General features: G+C 32.5%; 1 protein-coding gene and 1 non-coding gene across 2 annotated transcripts; both read right to left on the bottom strand.

Annotated features, from left to right (window-relative positions):
- Positions 1-8,562: 8,562 nt before the first annotated feature.
- On the bottom strand, positions 8,563-8,635 carry TRNAV-CAC (transfer RNA valine (anticodon CAC)). The gene has a single exon. It is a non-coding gene; the product is annotated as a tRNA-Val (tRNA).
- Positions 8,636-9,612: 977 nt separating this feature from the next.
- On the bottom strand, positions 9,613-13,703 carry LOC137932885 (pyrokinin-1 receptor-like). Its single transcript, XM_068776572.1, has 4 exons — positions 13,016-13,703; positions 12,659-12,756; positions 10,713-10,820; positions 9,613-9,732 (listed from the first exon to the last, which is right to left on the bottom strand). The coding sequence occupies exons 1-4, from the start codon at positions 13,701-13,703 to the stop codon at positions 9,613-9,615; spliced, it is 1,014 nt and encodes a 337-aa protein (XP_068632673.1).
- Between the last annotated feature and the right edge of the window lie 5,300 nt (positions 13,704-19,003).

Raw genomic sequence — 19,003 nt, 5'->3', positions numbered from 1 at the left:
ATTAAGTGTCAAGGGATTTCCCTTGTTAGGATACCTGTTGCCCTCCTATTACGTTTAGGCTTTATTTGAGTAGGCCCTGTCCGGATACTCAGTTATTTATTTCCATTCGATCATTGCTTGTTGTTGTGTAATGTTCCTACAAGAGTAATAAATAAACATATCTATTATAACCGATACCTAGTCCGATATCAGTGGAATAACTATTGAGTAGCTGCCCGTCTTGTCACAGTATTGGTGGCATATATTCTTGATGCTGGGCCTGCATATGCGACCTTGTAAAGGTAGCGTTAAGTCAATAGCTCGTAATGGCGTGCTAACTAATTCTGTTCTATTAATGTGTGAGTGACTCCGACTGTACTATAAATTGTTTAGGCCAAAGAAGTTAAAACAATGATAGGATGTGAAAGCGTAGATTCAACAAAAGACATCAAAGAAGATGGTTTAAGTCGGGAGGAGTCCGGCAATCTTTCCGTTGTCAGGGTAGCGGAAGGGTATTCGATGAAGGATTTCTGGACGAATTAATAAGGATATTACAAAATGTTATCAAAATATGACAAATATACATGGAGCTGAACTCCAGCAAGCGTGATTAAAACGGCGCTCGTATTACTGTAACAATGATATTGATTATAGATAACAGTTATAGAGTTGTTTTACCTTTGTCCTCGAGCATAATAACTAAATGATTAATACTAAATGTAAGTATCGGGCCGTGCTTGCGTGGCTGTACTTACAATTATTCGGCTTAAATATTTATCGAATGATAGAACGTGAGCTTTGAGCTAGAATCAATTACGCACCATCAGACATAAGCTGGCAAGCCGATAATTTAAACAACTATGACGTTTCGTTTACTATACACAAGTAAAAACTTTTCTTTTGTATTGATTAAAATAAAACTGTTTCATAACCTATTTGTAGACGAGAAATATATTCGATAGCTAGAATACAAATGTTATCGCTTAAAGTTAACTTAAATTATAACATTATGAGAGATGATGATTGACCATTGACCTTTATGGTGGTTTTAAATAATCGAAGATTACTGGATGCTCTAAGTCAAGATCTAACTCGTTTGTGCGTGCCGAGGTTCCAAACAACAGGTTCAACAGCAAACAACCAGCGGCCGAGGTCTAGTCGAAAGGCAAGCACTAATGAAACTCGACAGCTTCAACGATAATCTACGCCAGTGAGTGCGTAAGATAATGAAGAATAAAAATTTCTGTTAGACAATGATTTCGTACATTAAACATTATCATTTGGAGTGACTAAGCCCATTTTATTTTAAAAGGAAGCATCAATAAACAAAATTGCCGTTATTGGTCTGGCCTCAAAGGACAAAATCCACCTTTGAAGCATTAGCAGACGCTTCGCAATACCAAAGTGATGGTCTGGTACGCTTTATCCAGCAGTATAATCATTGGGACATATTTTTTAGAAAACTGACTAGGGTTGACTATAAAACACCGGTCACTGTAATAACTGTGTTCGGTGTTTTTTATCGGCAAATGTTAAAAGATTATTTCATGTCATTATTAAAAAAACGTCCTGCCTTGAGTTCGCATTCGGAGTTTCAGCAACACAGTGCCACCCCCCACAGGGCTAGAGAAACCATGAGACACCGTATTTATAAAAAGAGTAAACCTGTACAATTCAGCACTTTTTAATTACTACGAGTATAATAGTTACACACAGGATTCGCAATTATGCATGACTGTTACCACCTAAACGAAAAGTATGAACTTGCCTATAATGCATGCTGTGCAGTCCAATTGCAAGACTTAACGAGAATTCGTGCCTACCAATGCTATGTACAATACCCTAGTCTGCCATGAATGTAGTGATAAATTCGAGTATATTGTATCTTGTAATTGCTTTGGGTAGTCTTCACTGCTATTTGCAACTTGTATTTGGAAATTTGGCGCACCACAGAGTTTCATTTCAAGTCGCAACCAGTTATACTTAACAGATATTTTGCTTCGGGTTGCACCAAGAAGATTTAAATATTACAATCTTGTTTGGACAAATTTGTATTTGTCTATATTACTATTTATTTCGTGTGATACATAATGGAAACTATAGATTTAATCAATGTCTAAGTTGTAAACACCCCCTCCCGATGCTTTATTCTTGGATGAAAGCGTTATGAAATAACAACACTACAACGAAGTGGTTGTTTTCGCTTTTCTTGACCTCAACACATTGTCTAATGGTTCTGATACACAAATACTACCTTAACGATGAGCTTGTTGTTTATAGTTTACAATTGCGATTAAAAATAATTACCAACAAAGAATATATTATCCGCCATAAATGTATAGCAATGCTTAGCTACACATTTTCGAAAATAATCAATTTGGAAAGGCTTAAAATATTAACAATAGACTGACAAGGATTTAAATAATATTAATACAGGTCACAAAGCAATCATAAAAATGTTCTCGCATAAATTTGAAAATTATGGTAAAAACTTTAACATAGCCACATAGAGAGATTAGAACTCTATTTTCCGCAAACTTATTTCTAACAATGCATTAAATGCCTGATATAGTATTATTTGTTGTATGAACAAAATTATTTTTTAGTAACGCCTTGTCAAATCTTGCAGAATAGTTTGTTGAAAGCACCTGGGATTATAATAAAATCTTTCCACGTTTCATTACATTAGCGGACAAGAAGGTACAGAAAACTTTTTGTTATCTTTTGTTATACTTAGTCTTTCTTTCTAACTCAAACAACATTATCAAAAATTTTCTCATTGCCATACGTTTTGCATAACTACAAGTTGCAACTTGAGGTCGTTTTAATGCAAAATTTTTAATTTAACTTGAGTAATATTTTTTAATATTCGTTTTATTAAAATGAAAGTTAATGTCACACGTGCACAAACATTTATTAGTGTATAAATGAATGTTAATGAATATATTTACGCCTGGTCTGGACGTATCGCAACGAGTGAATAAAACGTGGCCCAAGGAGCAAGAAGCTATAACATCTCAGGAAATCAAATAATTCAATTCCCTACTTCCACAGGTAGTGTCAAAGCAAACGTTTTTCTTAATCCACGTGGGCCAAGAGTTTTATGTACTGTCCGCTTTCATCAGACCAGGCACTGACGACTTAGGAACAGTATACCGCTCAAACTACTTTCTCGGCAGTAACGCAGAATCTCGCTGCGCCATTAGGGGTGACTGTGATGGATGGCATTCCTTATGAGGACCTTTGGTCCCGAAAAAATACAAATCATTACAATTGCCAAGAAATGCTCAATAACGATGGGCTAAACGTCTGCCATTTGTCCACGAGTTTAAATTCCTTGAAATCCCCATTGACGAAGAATTACTCTTCAACAAACGTGTACAGCATATCATGAAGGTAGTCTCGTGCATATCCAGACTTTGCCTTTTCTGTAGACCAACATGAGAGGCACATCGGACGATTTACATCAGTCTCATTAAGTCAATTGTGACATGCTGCTGATACATTGGGGCAAGTGGCGGCTATTGAGTATGCAACAAGTAAATCCATCAGGATCACACCGACGTTTAAGACCGTGTCCACCACAGCCGCTCTAGCACCCCTCTCTTTTTCGAATTCTGGGAGGTGCAACTTTGGAACTCGCAAGGCTCACTGGCGTGTTTTACCTTCTACCACGTGACATCGCTCTAAAATGCCCTACACCCCCCCAAAAATTATTGCAACCGCGAGTAGAGTACCTTTTCCAATCACGATTCCTCTGAAGATAGTAATAACACTCCGTCGTCTTCCCATAATGTAAACATTTACAGGCCGCTTACTCTTGCTCAGTCTTTCCAGCCGAGCTCCTCGCTATTTTAAAAGTTTGCTCTGGGATCTGTTCAACACATCCAAACGCATACACTCATTTACACTGACTCGCACTGAGGAGAAGAAATATTCGTACCAAATAGCGGCAATCCCTCTCTCCCAGCTGCCTGCGCTCAGTTAATGCAAGGATAAAAAACATTGTAAGCAAAAGACTCTAACAATGCAAACCAGAATTATAATACTATATTCATAAAATATCATCTTCTGAACCTTCGGGAGGATTAGTGTTATAACACATTCCGAATGAACGCCCCGATGCTCTATTTCTTTGCTCTTCAGCATTAACAACAACTCTTTCATTTAAAAGCGTAATAATGTATTCGTTTAAATAATGTTGTTATTAAAACAAATTGTCAAAGAACATACTATAAGCTTTCATTACAATATGGAATGTATTGGACTTCAGGCTATTTCAATATTAATTACATATGTGATTTTTTCAAAATAAATATGTGTATCTTCAAAGAATATGTTATGTGTATAATGTGTCACTTGTTATTTGAATAAAAAAAGGATATTGACTTACAACCGTATACCATTTTTATATATACTACCCAAAAGTTTCTAATTATGTTTCTATTCAATTTGTATTTTTATTATTATAGTTCTATTTGCTATTGTGTTCCTTCACTCTATTAAAGTTTATGTCAAATGCTGCAAAGTTTTATTAAAAGCTTACTGTTCCCGACTTTATTTGGAATTGTGAATGCACTATTAAATAAATTCAACTCCTTCATAGGGGAGTTATTTTTATTTCTACTTATTTCGTTCCATTTTCAGTTATCATGTTGTACGAAAAAGACTATTATATTATCATTGCCATTTATTAACATACTCAGTTAGTATTGCTGACAAAAGGTGACGTAAATGACATGATGTTAATTATTTAAAGTTGTGGAGATTGTGGAGTGCTCCAATTAATAATAATAACATTCGCAGAACACAATTAATTCGACCGATGCTTATTATGTCATTGTCGCACTGACGTTCTTATGTCATTCCTATGACTCATAAATTAAAATGACATTTGTGGGGTTGCCCACAAAGTAAATCCCGTGTTTGTTAAAAGCCATCAAGCCTTAACTTGTAAAAGAAACTTAATTAGTAAACTGAAACCTAATGTAATAAGTTACCCAATCCTTGTCGCTGATTAACTTGAAAATATTGACATAACAATTTTTTTGTAAACGTATTTAAGTGTATTTGGTAAAAAAAATATGCATTTCGAAATTTAAAGCTTGCACGAAACGATAGTGACCAATCTCTTTATGTTATAGACACTGATAGCATTTGAAACAAGACAGTTTAAAATAAATATTAAGACATTAATCGAAAATTTAAAAACGAACCTGGATAATGTTTTGAAGTACATTATTTTGAAGTACCTGTTATTTAAAACTTGAACGACAGTTAAAAAGTTACGTTTCAGCGTATTGTAGATTTACAATGTGTATGTTTTCGAACTACGTTTTTTTAAGGATTTATGGCATAAATCAGCAGTTAGTCAGACTTGAGTTATCTTTCGGTGATGAAGATTCGTCTCATTCTACTGTCTAATATCCGTTAAACGAGTTTCAGCAAGATGAACTACAATTACCAATCGCGTAAAGAAAGTCTTTAAACACCGCCCATAGCGTAGCTATAAAGAGTATTGGGAGTATTGAGGTTTTATATACTGGATTAAAAAATCGTAGAAATATTTGTATAACTTTTTTATTCACGAAAACGGAACGCTATTACGAAGTACTTCTATTAACAGAGTTACGTAACTAGTTATAACTAGCAGAAATAATATCATGAAGGATTCCTTCAGTCGCGCGGCGTATGAGTGGTTCGTTGTGGCGTAGTTCCTCTTTAGACATTAAAATCAGCCATAGTATGCCAATGTAGAATTTTTACATATTTCTCAGTCTTGACCTGCCGGTACGCGGTTCTATTTAATACCAAAAACAAAGAAAAATTCGATGCACTGTGGTTTCAAGATGCCAAATAATAAAATAATAATTTCTTATTTTCGTGTCCGTTTTGCTGTTGTGTCTGATGTCCAAGTTGAACAGGTTTTCAGTACTGTTATTTTAATAAAATTTTATTTAGATTTTACAATTCCGTGAATATAAAATTTCGTAATATTAGCGCAAGAGGCAATAACTAAATTATTGTTTACAAAAACAATATAATAAAGCTGACTTGTACATTTTAAGTAGTTATTGGAAATCTAACTATTTAAAACAATAACAATATAGTTTTTTTAACCAAAAGTTGAGGAACCCTAATTTGTTTTAGGAATTAGATTAAACTTTTGATAACAACTATGACATAATTTTAAATACAACATTTTTAACATGAAAAGCGATTAATTAATATAGTTTGTAACATTAAGTATTAGTAACATTTACCTTATGATTGTATAATTACATACAATTACATAAATCAATAAGTTTCAGCAATTAACTCCGGTATGGCCTTTTACGCAATCTTCTTTAGAATGAAAATGAAACCAGTGAGAAGTGTTCGAGTAATATGAATACTATTGAAAATTTTGTAAATATGACTGTTTGTGGCAGGAAACGATCGTATTTACAAAATATAAGCTGTCGTAACTGAGAAGAGCAGTGAGTTTATGCGGTGGGTAAAGTAGACGTTGAAATGGGGGTGTGAAGATTATATTGCATATTATAATTTTGATACGCTTCGTTATTTATTGTACAGCTACGATAGGTTTGATTTTTTAGCAGATATATAGGCCTGAATATTTTACTGTAATAAATAAGTTAGGTGAAATTGTCATTTGAAACTCCCGGGCATTAGGAATAAATTTTTTTCCTCGGTTGGTAGATCTGCCTATAACATGTGTCAGTTTTATTCGTCAAAAGGTTTAATTATACATGAGTTATACGTGTTTTTATTTTGATTGGTGTCAAAATCGCTAATTTTTTTTTAAAAAAAGCGACAAAACCCGACTTACATCGTTACGCAACCACCGAATTCGCCTGACTAGGCTGCTTACGACTTCTGGTTATTCAGCAAACTCATAAGGTCGATGTGAAGACGCCGTTTTGAAACGATTGAGGATATAAAAACTGAATCGAAGAAGACCTTGAAGGTTACACCGGGAAAAGACTATTACGATAATTTTGAGGACAATTTTGGACAATAAGCGTTGCCCAAAGTGCGTTTTATTTGACGGGTATTACTTTAAAGGGAATGAAATTGATTTGGAAGAATAAATAAAAATTTACATTATGTATACAAATGCTGTTCATTTTTTTGATCACAGTTTTATAAATTTTTAGAAAATTATACCACTTCTGTCACGGTCTTCAATTGGTCTTCTATGTGCTTTTTTAATTTTGCAGTAGTAAAATTTTTCAATTAGTAATTGGAACGATACATCACAATAATGGCGACCAGAGGCCTCTCTTTCAGTCGGGTGTAGCCGTAACGTCTGTTTCTGCTCTTAAAAAATAGAGAATAATTACAACTATTTTTGGTTTGGCGGGTATCGGAGTTAAATCATAATTAAGACGCTAATGAGAAGAATCGTTATATGCCGCAGGTTTTATACTTTAAAAGCCTGCGCATTATATAGTAAGGGTATCTTTGTTGATTTTAAAGGTAATGTGGCTTATGTTTCAAATAAATTTTTATAATTTTCTTTTTTCAATTCTCAAATAACGATTGCTGAAGAAAATAATATTATTCACAGAAGGAAACGGAGACGCTAACGTGTCTTATTACTCGTTCTCGTCGGTGCTTATTGCCTATTACAAGTCTCCTGGGAGAATTTATGGTTCAGCGTGTGTCAATATCGACACAAATTGTATTTTTCACGAAGTAGGTCTACTAAATCTGCTATATAAATATTATTCGGAAAAATGTTGAACAAGCTGCATAAGTAAACATAAAAACATAATTTACCTCAAGGTAAACATCTACAATAACTTTTATGATTTACTAAGTCTTCTCTGTTCTGCAGAAATCGCACAGGCTTCGAGTTGTTTTAACTACGGCTGTATATTAATGGGCCAGTATATAGGCCGGATATTGGCTCAACACCAGTATATTACAAGTTCAGTACAGCTTTTTCTTGCTAGTCATCTAGGTGAGCAACATCTCGGCATCTTTTCGCCGCCAAATAACAGCGCCTGCTTATTTAACAAAACTTATGTTTCAACAACGTATACAAATCTTTAGTATTTCTGGACTTAATATTTTGTTATATTCATATGTATTATCTATAAAACGTACCAATTTCGAGAAACTTATAAAATATTGTATAAATTTCTGGTATATAGGTAATTAACCAGAACTATTTAAAACTCATTAACTCAGTATTATTATTTGTCAGTCATTCAGAAGTTCATTTTTGAAGTTACTTCACTGTTTCTCGTCCCTTGTATTTTAAAGTAAAACATTTTTTAACATTTTATATTCAAAATTTTCACTTTTTACGGGTACCTCCCCGAGAATATATGTATATTTTAAGACGATTCAAATTTTTGTTTATTTTGCCTCAAGATAAATCATGCAGTTCTGTTAACTGAATATTTTTTATGACGTATCACAGTTCTCACAGTCTCTGCTTAGAGTTTTGTCAAAATGCAGAGTTATTGCAAACTTTGCATTCTGCGTGATAGTACTAAGTTGTAAATTATGAATTTGGTTACGTTGATAATTATATACTGTTTTCTATCAAAACACATATACTTCAAAAAATGTTTCTGCCCGGGATCGAACCGGGGACCTTGTGCGTGTGAAGCACACGTGATAACCGCTACACTACAGAAACTTCATGAACGACGTTAAAAAAACATAAAAAATTGAAGTGTGTGTCTACGTTAATGTTATGAAACATTATATTACAAGGCAATGTTTATGAAACAATAAAAGAATTGTATTACTATTTACGCTACTGCAAGACATCACACGCCATTGACACGTGAATAATAAGATAACAAAATAACTTTTAAATACGTGAATTCACTGAACTGGCTTGACTTCTAGTAAATATTTATCTGTTTCGATTCGCGATGTTTGTGGGATACCTGTACCTTGCAAAGGATTTCTATTTTCTGACATGCTTATGGTTATAATGATGGTTTTAAAATATATAATATTACATTGAAAAACGATCATGTTTAATTGTCCCAATTACTACAAAATCCTTATCTTAAGTTTTTAGTAGTAATGAACTAGTAAAAAAACTTCAGTTGATTTGTATGTGATACAAATTACCCTTAATCGGAACGATCAAATTTGGCTTTTGAATTATAAATTTTATATATGCGCTTTCCATTTGCACTCGTCATCATGGAAAGTTTTAAGCAATAGTGTCGAGATAGCAGCCGCGCATGCGCCGTCGAGGTTTACGTATTCCATGTTTGTCAATTAGTTAGTTGATGATATCTAATAATATAACGTCAGCAAAGGTCATCTACGTGATTTATTAGGCCATTAATATTTTCCGTGTTACACTGTTAAAATAAATAAACATTAACTTTATCATAGATACAATAATCTCTTATGAACTAACAATATTTCAACAATGTAATGAAACTTGAATAATGTGACGATCTGCTACAAGAAGCTGTATAAAAATTATTGTAACTAATACTAATTTATATTTTACATATCAATCTTACATTTTTGGTTTTACTTAAGAGCGTTTATAAGTTACGCAAGCCAATATAATTGTTTAAGGTTTATTAACATATAATAATTACATAGCCATTTTCTTGACTTTAGGTTGTAGTTAAGTAACTAGCTTTAAAAACCATGCTGTTGTCGTAAATTCCTTAACTTAATTCCGCTATTAACATTTATCTGCAACTCAGAAATGTGATTCACTCTCTTTAGCGATAATGATTTTCGTCCACGTAGCAAATTCTGAAATATATCAACAAATTAAGACAATTAGGCATAACAATCAATTAAACGTAGACTTTCCCTGCATACTAAAATTAAAAAAGTTAGCTCGACCTCACCGGCTACAAAATAGTACAAACATTTGTATTATCTTCATATTTGATTTTTCAAAATTTGAGTAAAGATGATCATGACGTTTACATGATAGAAATTGAACAATTCGCACATAAAAGTGCACTGCTACACAGTTTTGTAAGAAAATTCTACATGACATCAAGTTTGCGTTCGTCACCTTTGGACTATTAATGGTTCGTCTTACGAACTCTATTAGTAAATTTGCCATGACGTCACTTAACAGGTATGCAGTAAAGTAAGCATTACTGCATACCTGTTAAGTATTAGTATTATTGTTTGTAGGCCGATATTAATACCACGCTAGTACGCACGTATCTACGTAATTAGCAAGATTTGCCTGCTGTCGAAATGTCGAACGTTAAAAGCGCAGCTAAAATAAAAAAAAATCAAACAGCAACATGTAAATATATGGCGGTAAAGCCTTTATCCGTAGTAAGTATTCATTGAAACACGCTATCTCCTTGGCTCTATGAATTGAACTAATGAAACGTCATAAAATGATATTTAAGTCTCATTAAGAAAAAATGTAAAAAATTTAGGAAGTAAATTATTCCTTTCTTTTATAAATTACATAAATGGTATTTGGTTTTGACATATATTGATTATGCGTATTTGGTATTAATTTTCATCTGCTGGTAAATAACTTGCTAAATCAAATTTACCACATTTTACCTTCAATGTTTAATTGATACTTTAACATTAGATACCATATCATTGACCAAATAAGTTAACAGACTGAACTGGCAGCATTTCGCATAAGATTTACCTATATTAATAATTCTACTATATACATATATTTATAATTGTACGTTCAACTACAGTATACCTAAGCTTAAAAGATATTATTATTTATTATTTAAACTTACTTTAAAGGCTTGCCGAAACTTCCTTGACATGAGACTGTACAGAATGGGGTTGACAGAAGTTGACAAATAGCTGTTTACCAAGTTCATATACCCTAAAACTTGCCATACCTAAAATGCAAACAAACAATTATTTTCGTTACTACCAGTAAACGTATGAGTTAAAAATCCTCGAATGACTTACACTCGTACACACACACGTGTATATTCGTTTAAATAAATACAACAAAAACAAATGTTTTCAAAGCTATAAACTAAGACATCAGCCTCATTACATTTCAGCCGAAAAGCGTCTACTGCTGGACATAGATATCTCCCATATATTTCCAATAAGCTAGTATGGAAGCGGCCTGCATCCGGTGTCTTCTCATAACCATTACTAGTCCTCTGTTTATGTGAATGGACGTCCGATGCTACACTTGCTTGGCTGTGGTCTCCATTACAGAACTATGTGGATTTCTCACTACCTCCATCAACTCCATCGAATTTGCTACAACTACGACGTCGTCATCAAATCGCCGTTAACGTTGATGCAAAATCGTTTCGACACTTCAATTCCAAAACCAATTGTCCTGTAGGTAAGAAATCATCAACCTATATTCTAGGCCAATCACGATGATCCTTGAAAACAGTTTGTAAACGTAGCTCAGAAGCGTGATGATTTGATGAATTTGTGAATATTTGTCAATAATGTGTTCTTGGTGCTTTTGCAGCACCATTTAACCTCTGTCTTGTTTTGATCCCGTGCATAACATCATTGAAGACCATTTAAAGGACATTCAGTCAGGAAAGCAGGTAGTGTTCTACCTGCTTTCGGACGCTTTGTGTTATTTTTATCATCAGACATCATGATGTTTTTGAGCTGGTCAAGGCTATCCTAATCTGTAAGAGCAAAACACTAAAAGAAGCATTCCACTACTTTAAACAAAAAAAAAAAACAGACAAATGACTTAACAACACTTTCGAACTGTTTGTAACATAGTTCTTTCTTTATGTTAACCTGACACTGTCTAAAGAATTCTGGAGAGTCCAAAACAGGTGGTAATCCGAGTAATTCCGGCCTTTTTCTTACAAGCTCTTGAAATAATTTCATTAGCTGTTGGCTGAAATGGTCTAAATTGATAATTCTGCCCCGCGGTAAAAGCTAGTCTCACACCATCACCTGATAGCCCGTTATCCCGGATTTCGCCCATCTCTGAAACCTCGACCTTTTACGAACATTTTTGACGTAGGTGATCCACTTTTTATCACCAGTTATCAGTCTTTTCAATAGCATTTCTTTATCTACACCTTTCAATAAAGAAGTTTAGTCATATTACAATTCTTTAACTACTTTGTAACTACTGATACGCGAATCTTGATTCATATTTCAGAAATGGCGTCCATTTTAGCAGTAACTGGCCATGGAGTTACATCTTTGATAAGAAAATTCAGTGCTACACCATTATTCATTACAATTTCCTTATCACATTCGTGATGCAGTAATTTTAATAGAAAGAAAACAAATGAAAAATAGGTTGATGCTCACTTTTAACAACTGTTTTTTTTAACCAGCCAAAAACAAAGAGTATAGCTAATAAGTTTTTATTACAGTAGGTGTAAGATACTTTGTGCAAAAAGATATTTCCCCGGCCTAGTTTTTATTTCTTTTTTTTGAAAAAGGCACGCCAACAGTAATACATGGTATAAGTTTAAATAAGTTTGATTTAACACAAAATTAAGTATTGTATTGTCGCTATTGTGCACAGGCCATAATTATGCTATCTGATATCTTATCTTATACAACATTATTTAATGGTTTTTTCTGTTGTTTGGAATTAAATGAACACATTATTTTTAATTACAATATGATACGAGTTTGGGCAAAAAAAATTATTAATTAACTACGTATGTAAAAATTAATACAATTATATATAAGAATATATACAACAATTACTGCAGATACTTACTTTGTAATAATCAACTTGTCTGAGCCGAGGTATGATCATTAATAAACGTAAAACTGAGTAGGGAAACCAACAGAAAAAGAACGAACCGGCAACCGCAGCTGAAAAGATCACCAGAACATTAGAACGATTAAAATAATACTAACTATATAAGTATGGGAACATGATAAGTTTTACAATTTTAAAAGCAAAGGTTTACCATACAAATAAGAGAAGTGAAATTATAAAATCTTTACTTTTTCGGGATAATATCCTGCATTAATAAAACTATATCTTGAAACTCAGTGTATTCATTAATAAAAAGGTAACAGCTAATTAAATTATTTTAAAATAAACACAAAATTTCTGAATGTTACTAACCCAGCATCGTGATAGCTTTATCCCGGTTTTTCCTCCCATTAGCAGGACTGTTTTTCAAATTTTTATTCGTATACTTTAAATTAAAAGCTATCAATATATAAATTACGAAAATAACCGTCATGGGAAAACCAAAAAATATGAGAAGGTCAATAGTCATAATAATTAACATTCTATCAGTAATTTGAAGGAAACAGTAGAAACCTTTTTTATGTTCGAATAAGAAGACGTTAAAAACTTGCAACATGCAGAATAGACATGATAGCATCCAATTGAATGTGACAATTTTTATTACTCTTGAAGTTAGAGCAAGAGTCTGTCGGAGAAAAGGTTTTGTAATAACGATATATCTTTCTATGGTAAAAGCAAAGATAGTTAAAACACTGCAGTTGCTAAGACAATCCCAGATAACAAAGTGAATTCGACACCCCATTTCCCCGATCGGGAAGTAATCAGGCATCCAAATGATATAAATCTCAATAGGAATACATAGCGCAGTCAAGAGATCCGCAATAGCCAGATTGAACAAGTAACAGTTGGTGGGGGTTCTCATGGAGCGATTGCGAATTATAACTGCACACGTGCAGATATTACCCACCAAACTTAATATCAGTAACATTGTTAAAAATCCACTTAACAGAATCTTGGAACCGATGTCTTCTACGATGTTCAGATCGTCAATTTGCTTCATATTCGGGTAAAAGAAAAACGTATCGTTATATTTGCTACTATTTAAGAACACCATTTTATTAAGCAATGTCCAAACTGTGAAAAATAAATTATTCAGTCTTAATGACGTCCTATCCACACGCTCCGCGGAATGACGTTGGGGGAAGACTAACGTTGTACGTTTTTTTTTTACTTTCATATTACTACGTTGTATACAGGACGTTCAGTAATAATTTTTAGTAAAAAAATACAATTTATTTGTAATAAAATTTATTTTGTCGTTAGAAAACAATCGCTATCAGGAACAGTGCACTTTTTCAACTCCTGAAAAAACTATGTGCTACAAAAAATTGTTAAAAAATCAAAACCTAACAATTTACAATTTGGTTTTAATAAGTAAATCAAAAATGTATATGTCTCAATCTGTACTGAGTACGATAAACGTCAAGTAAAGAAATACCTTCGTAATGAATTAAAATGATTGAGTAATTTATTGGAGAAAATTTCAGTCTTATGATTAAGCTTTTTTAATTAAAATATTTTGTTATTTACAAGTTGGTTGGCTTTTAGCTTTTTTACTTCATTAAGAGTTTATTGCAGTTTTGGCGGCAGAAACTTATACGTAATAATCGTTTTCCGGATTCCATCTGATATTCTTCTTTAATGACATTATAATACATAACACTGCATTGTCTTGTTTTATAATTTTAGATACTAAATTTCATTATATACATACTTTTTTATTTATAATAATTTCTTTGAATTTGATTGTCGAAACTATAATTTCAGGTTTATAGGGTCTTTTCCTTTTATTTACTGAAATATAAATTCGAAATTCGATGAAAAATCGAAGTTTACCATTTAATTTTCTTGAAAAGATTTTTAGAATATGTAAATAAAATATCTTTTAGAAATATTTACTAGTGTAGGTAATGCCAGGTTTTAAATATGTCCCGCTAATAGTTTGTTGGTTTTGTCAATAGCCTCACGAATAGAAATTTTACAGATAAATATTCTTGATGCAAGAGCAATTGCTCTTGCTGTTGGCCTTGTCACTTTTAACAGTCGATCTATAGATGTAAAAAAGCCGATTTAAAACGTATAAAACCAAAAGTGGCGGTTTAAAACCCCAAATAAATCTTTTTAAACGGTTTAAAACTCGCCTACTAAAATATAAGAACAGTGTTTTTACACATCATTATCGACAATACTTGGTCTTGTGTTAGTTACCTATGCAGTTTATACCTATGTAGGTAAGTATATTACATATAAAGTACTATAATTATAAAGAAACAATATTACATACAATAGATTAAAATATGTACCTAAATCATAAAGAAATTGTGGATAGGAGTTTTGACCTTTATTTCCAAGTAGTTAAGGTCTACTCAAAGGTCCACACCTCAATTTCTGTTCAAAGAGTTTGCCGACAGAGAGCCACCGCCGACTGCTATGCACACACACACATACACACACACAATGAATGCCCTCTGTTTTACTTGCACATCAAAGAGACAACGTTAGGTATGGTATGTATGTATGTGCAAGTGTGTGAGTTTGGTTTTAAAGCGAATGAAACTGATTAATAAATCTTTTCAAAATAACCAATATAGTTAACTAGGTAATAGTTTTTCAACTTAGCTAGGTAATGTCTACGCTTGGAATAGATAATATGTTTATATTTAAGAAAAACATAGTCGTCAACACTAAACGTTTAAAATCGAAAAAAATGGTTTTTTTCGGTTTTAAACGGTTTTTTTCGTTTTAAACCGATTAGTTTAATTCGTTTTAAACCGGCCTTACATCTATAAGTCGATCTATCGACTGGCGTTTGGTGGTCATCATAAATAAATTTCAGTATTAAAGTGGGCTTGTGAAGGTTGACATGATTTTTCTATAATATTTGTGTATTAGTATTACAAAAGTATTTTTACATAAAATTTATATGTCATCGTTATTTTTAAAATATACATTAAAATAATGAAAGAAAATATGCCGTATTTAAGTTTTACGAACACCATTGATGTAAAAGTAATTGAGTGTAACCAAACAAGTGCTCAAATTGACAGCATCCATTGAGCGAGCAGGCTGGTAGCCCCTAATTGAAATTATGATCAAGTATAACCATGCCTGTAGGTTGTATTTCTTTTACATAAAAGGCTTCATAAATGACAAGCCTCTTTTTTATTGAAAAAATAATGACCATACTTACTACGAAATGGACTGTTGGCTACTGATGACGATATTTTTATTATTTCGTAGAAACATTTTTAATTTTTTAGTTCCAACTCGTGTTCAATAATTAGGTATTCTTATCCCGAACGAAAAAAAAAAAACAAATTATACACGCAAATAATTTCTCAATTACTTGACGTGGGAAGGAGAGAGGGGTACCGCTCAACCCTGGCGTGATAGCTGATGGATTCTTCGCTAATTCCTTGAGGCATAAAATGATACGTCTCGTTATCATATTACATTTCCGCGGCCACCTTTTAATCAAAATTGGTTTTTAATTTTGAATCGAATGAAAATATTCCTTATTCAAATAAGCTGTTACAAGCACTTTCGAATCTTTAGTCAGCATAAAATGTCGGTATTGTCAGCCCTACAAGAAGCTACCATCAGCTTGGAAGGCCGTTTCGCAAAGAAGAACCAACGACAAACTCAACAGTTGCTCTTCACTATATCTTTATAGTTTTACAAAGAATGCATGACAATAATTAGCTTCATGAGTAAGCTACAACATTTAGTTCCATATAATAACATCAGTATAGTATTCTTGGATAGAATAATATACTCTTTTCAATAATATACTTTTTATATTCATTTTAAATTTCAACAGTGGTGGATCGGAAATTGTTTGTGGAATTTTATTGTAAATGCGTAAACCTTGTGCCATAAATGATTTATTTATGTAAATGATTTTTAAAACCAAAACTAGGAAAAATCAGCTTATTTTTAATCCTTGTATTAACACCATATATTTTAAATTATATTATTTTAAAAATAATTTTGAATGTTTTTGAGGACAAACAAAACATTATTATAAATATATTAAGACGTAATCGTAAGAATACCAGTTTTATTAAATACTTCTTGCAAAGTATCCCGTGCTCCCATATAGTAAATAGCCAACACTGCATCTTTTTTAATTACAAATATTGATTCAATATTTGCAGCGTTGCCCTAGGATAAAACGCTATAAAAATCGCCAAAATAAACAAGTTTGGTTGTATTAGCGTTTGTGAGCTGTGTAAATTTTCGAATAGCATAAACAGCGGAGCTCAATCGACAGGCAAGAGAAGATAGATGGGTGACCCACTGAAGTTTCGAGCCTAAGGTTATTTCTGAATATACCGCGGAATCGGTAAATTTAATAGTTTCATTATTGAGAATAAGTGCAGTGTCTGTCTCTTTATATTTGGCATTGTAAATTCTACACATTTAGTTTTCTTTGCGTTTAAAACTAACATCTACTTCGTCGTAATTATACACTTAAATTATACAAATTTAAGAGAAGTATTATCAGCAAACTATACAATATCGCATAATATGTGTATGTAAATAGAAAGATCGTTTATATGTAATAGAAATAGGAAAGGCCCCAAAATCGATCCTTGCGGCACGGCACTTTCATCCGTAAATAGCATAGCAATAGTATGAATCCTTTCACTAAGGTACGAAGCAATGAAATTACAAACGATGCCGTGGACTCCGCAGTGAATAAATTTATGCAATAACGTATTACATCCTACGCATTCAAATGCCTTAGAAAATTCACAAAGTCCTAAGATTGCATTTTGCATATGTATTTATGGAGCGTTACTACTATTGTAGATCAGCCTCGAGTAAAACCATACTACATGCATTATAAAAAACTTAATTATCAGAAGACTTTGCTCAGTGATGGCAAACCAATACAGGAATGTAGTCTTTACTATTTTTCATAAGGTCGGAAATATCTTCATCAACACATCTATTGAATATAAATGCTCTAGTGCAATATTTAATATACTAGACTTCAGTACCTTTAAGATGTACCCCACAATTCACCAGTTTTTTTTACTTCAAGGTTATTAAAAATTTTGACAAATTCGTCGGGTGTCAAATAAGCAAAAGTGAAATTATTAATACCACGACTAGTATTGCTTTGCAAAAACTGAAATTCAACCGATAAAGATGTTTTTATTGCAGAAGTTATTTCAACCGGTATTAATGAAACGTAATTTTCAACTTCTAAATCTTAATATATTATCTTGTTACAAACTTTAGATCCCCCATTTTTACTAGTTACAATGTTCCAGTACAAGTAGTACTTAACTTTTTAACACAATTAAAAATTTACATATCTTGAAGAAAATACTGACTCGCTTCAGGAAGTTTGAATAACGATACCTCTGCCTCATATCATACAATTCATAAAATTTAAATTAATTTAAATAATAATAAACTAGGCAATTGTGGTAATATACGTCAGTAGAAATCTACTACCGTATATTCCCACAATTTCCTATTCGTTATTTTTAATCTTTTATATCAAATCTATGATTTAAATATTGCAATAAATCCTTTTCAAAGTAAATTAAATACATTTTCATATAACTTGATTTGTATTTATATACGAGTCTCTGTTTTAATTAATTACTTAATGTCATCACTAAATCTATTTAATCTAGCGACGACCGGCCTACACGTAAATTTATCCGCAATGATCCGAAATTAAATTGTTAATTATTTGTTAATCCTATATCTCAGTGATAGAAAACGATATTTACACAGGTTGTCGAGTTAATTGCTCCACCTAAACCTATTCGGTTTGCGAGAAATATTTATAACACTAAATAATTTATAAAGATTTGTAATGCAAATAAATAAATGAATTTATTGTCGTAATTATTAATCTAATGAAAAAGGTCGATACATTTTACTTAATACAATGTCGTGGTTTAAGCATTTTCAATCAAGGAATTTTGATATAAAAATGCACCTTGTTCTGGTCTGGTAAAAAAGACGCTGTTTTAGAAAATCTCAATTAATATCGGCACAATAATAGTTACTACATAGTTTAACAATTGAAAATTAAGAAAATTATTTTTATCCACTTGTCAATTGCAAAGTTAAAAGCAGCAGTTAGCATATAGGGGCATATTTAAAACATAAGATTGCCACAGCTCATAAACAAGTGTCTTAAGGTTGGACAATAGCGTCCTCTGCATAACATAAATTGCTGCGTTCGCCATCCTGCCTGCCAAGCGCGGCGATTATATTTGACCTCCCATAGATATCTTTGGGGGAGGCTTCTATGCCTTGCTGTTGGAGTCT

This window comes from Battus philenor, unplaced genomic scaffold, assembly GCF_028537555.1.
Source record: "Battus philenor isolate CCGP_79_NKW_IND1 unplaced genomic scaffold, ilBatPhil1.0.hap1 SCAF_12, whole genome shotgun sequence".
NCBI classification, from domain to species: Eukaryota; Metazoa; Arthropoda; class Insecta; order Lepidoptera; family Papilionidae; genus Battus; species Battus philenor.
Note: the sequence above shows the minus strand (reverse complement) of the source record. Positions and strands in the feature narration are given on the sequence as shown.

What these genes read in the sequence shown, in the direction of transcription:
- LOC137932885 (XM_068776572.1), bottom strand. Translation starts at nt 13,703, where the DNA reads ATGAAGCAAATTGACGATCTGAACATCGTAGAAGACATCGGTTCCAAG. An exon ending in TAAAGCTATCACGATGCTGG is followed by an intron (nt 12,757 to 13,015) that starts GTTAGTAACATT and finishes TGATCTTTTCAG; the next exon opens with CTGCGGTTGCCGGTTCGTTC. An exon ending in GACAAGTTGATTATTACAAA is followed by an intron (nt 10,821 to 12,658) that starts GTAAGTATCTGC and finishes TTTGCATTTTAG; the next exon opens with GTATGGCAAGTTTTAGGGTA.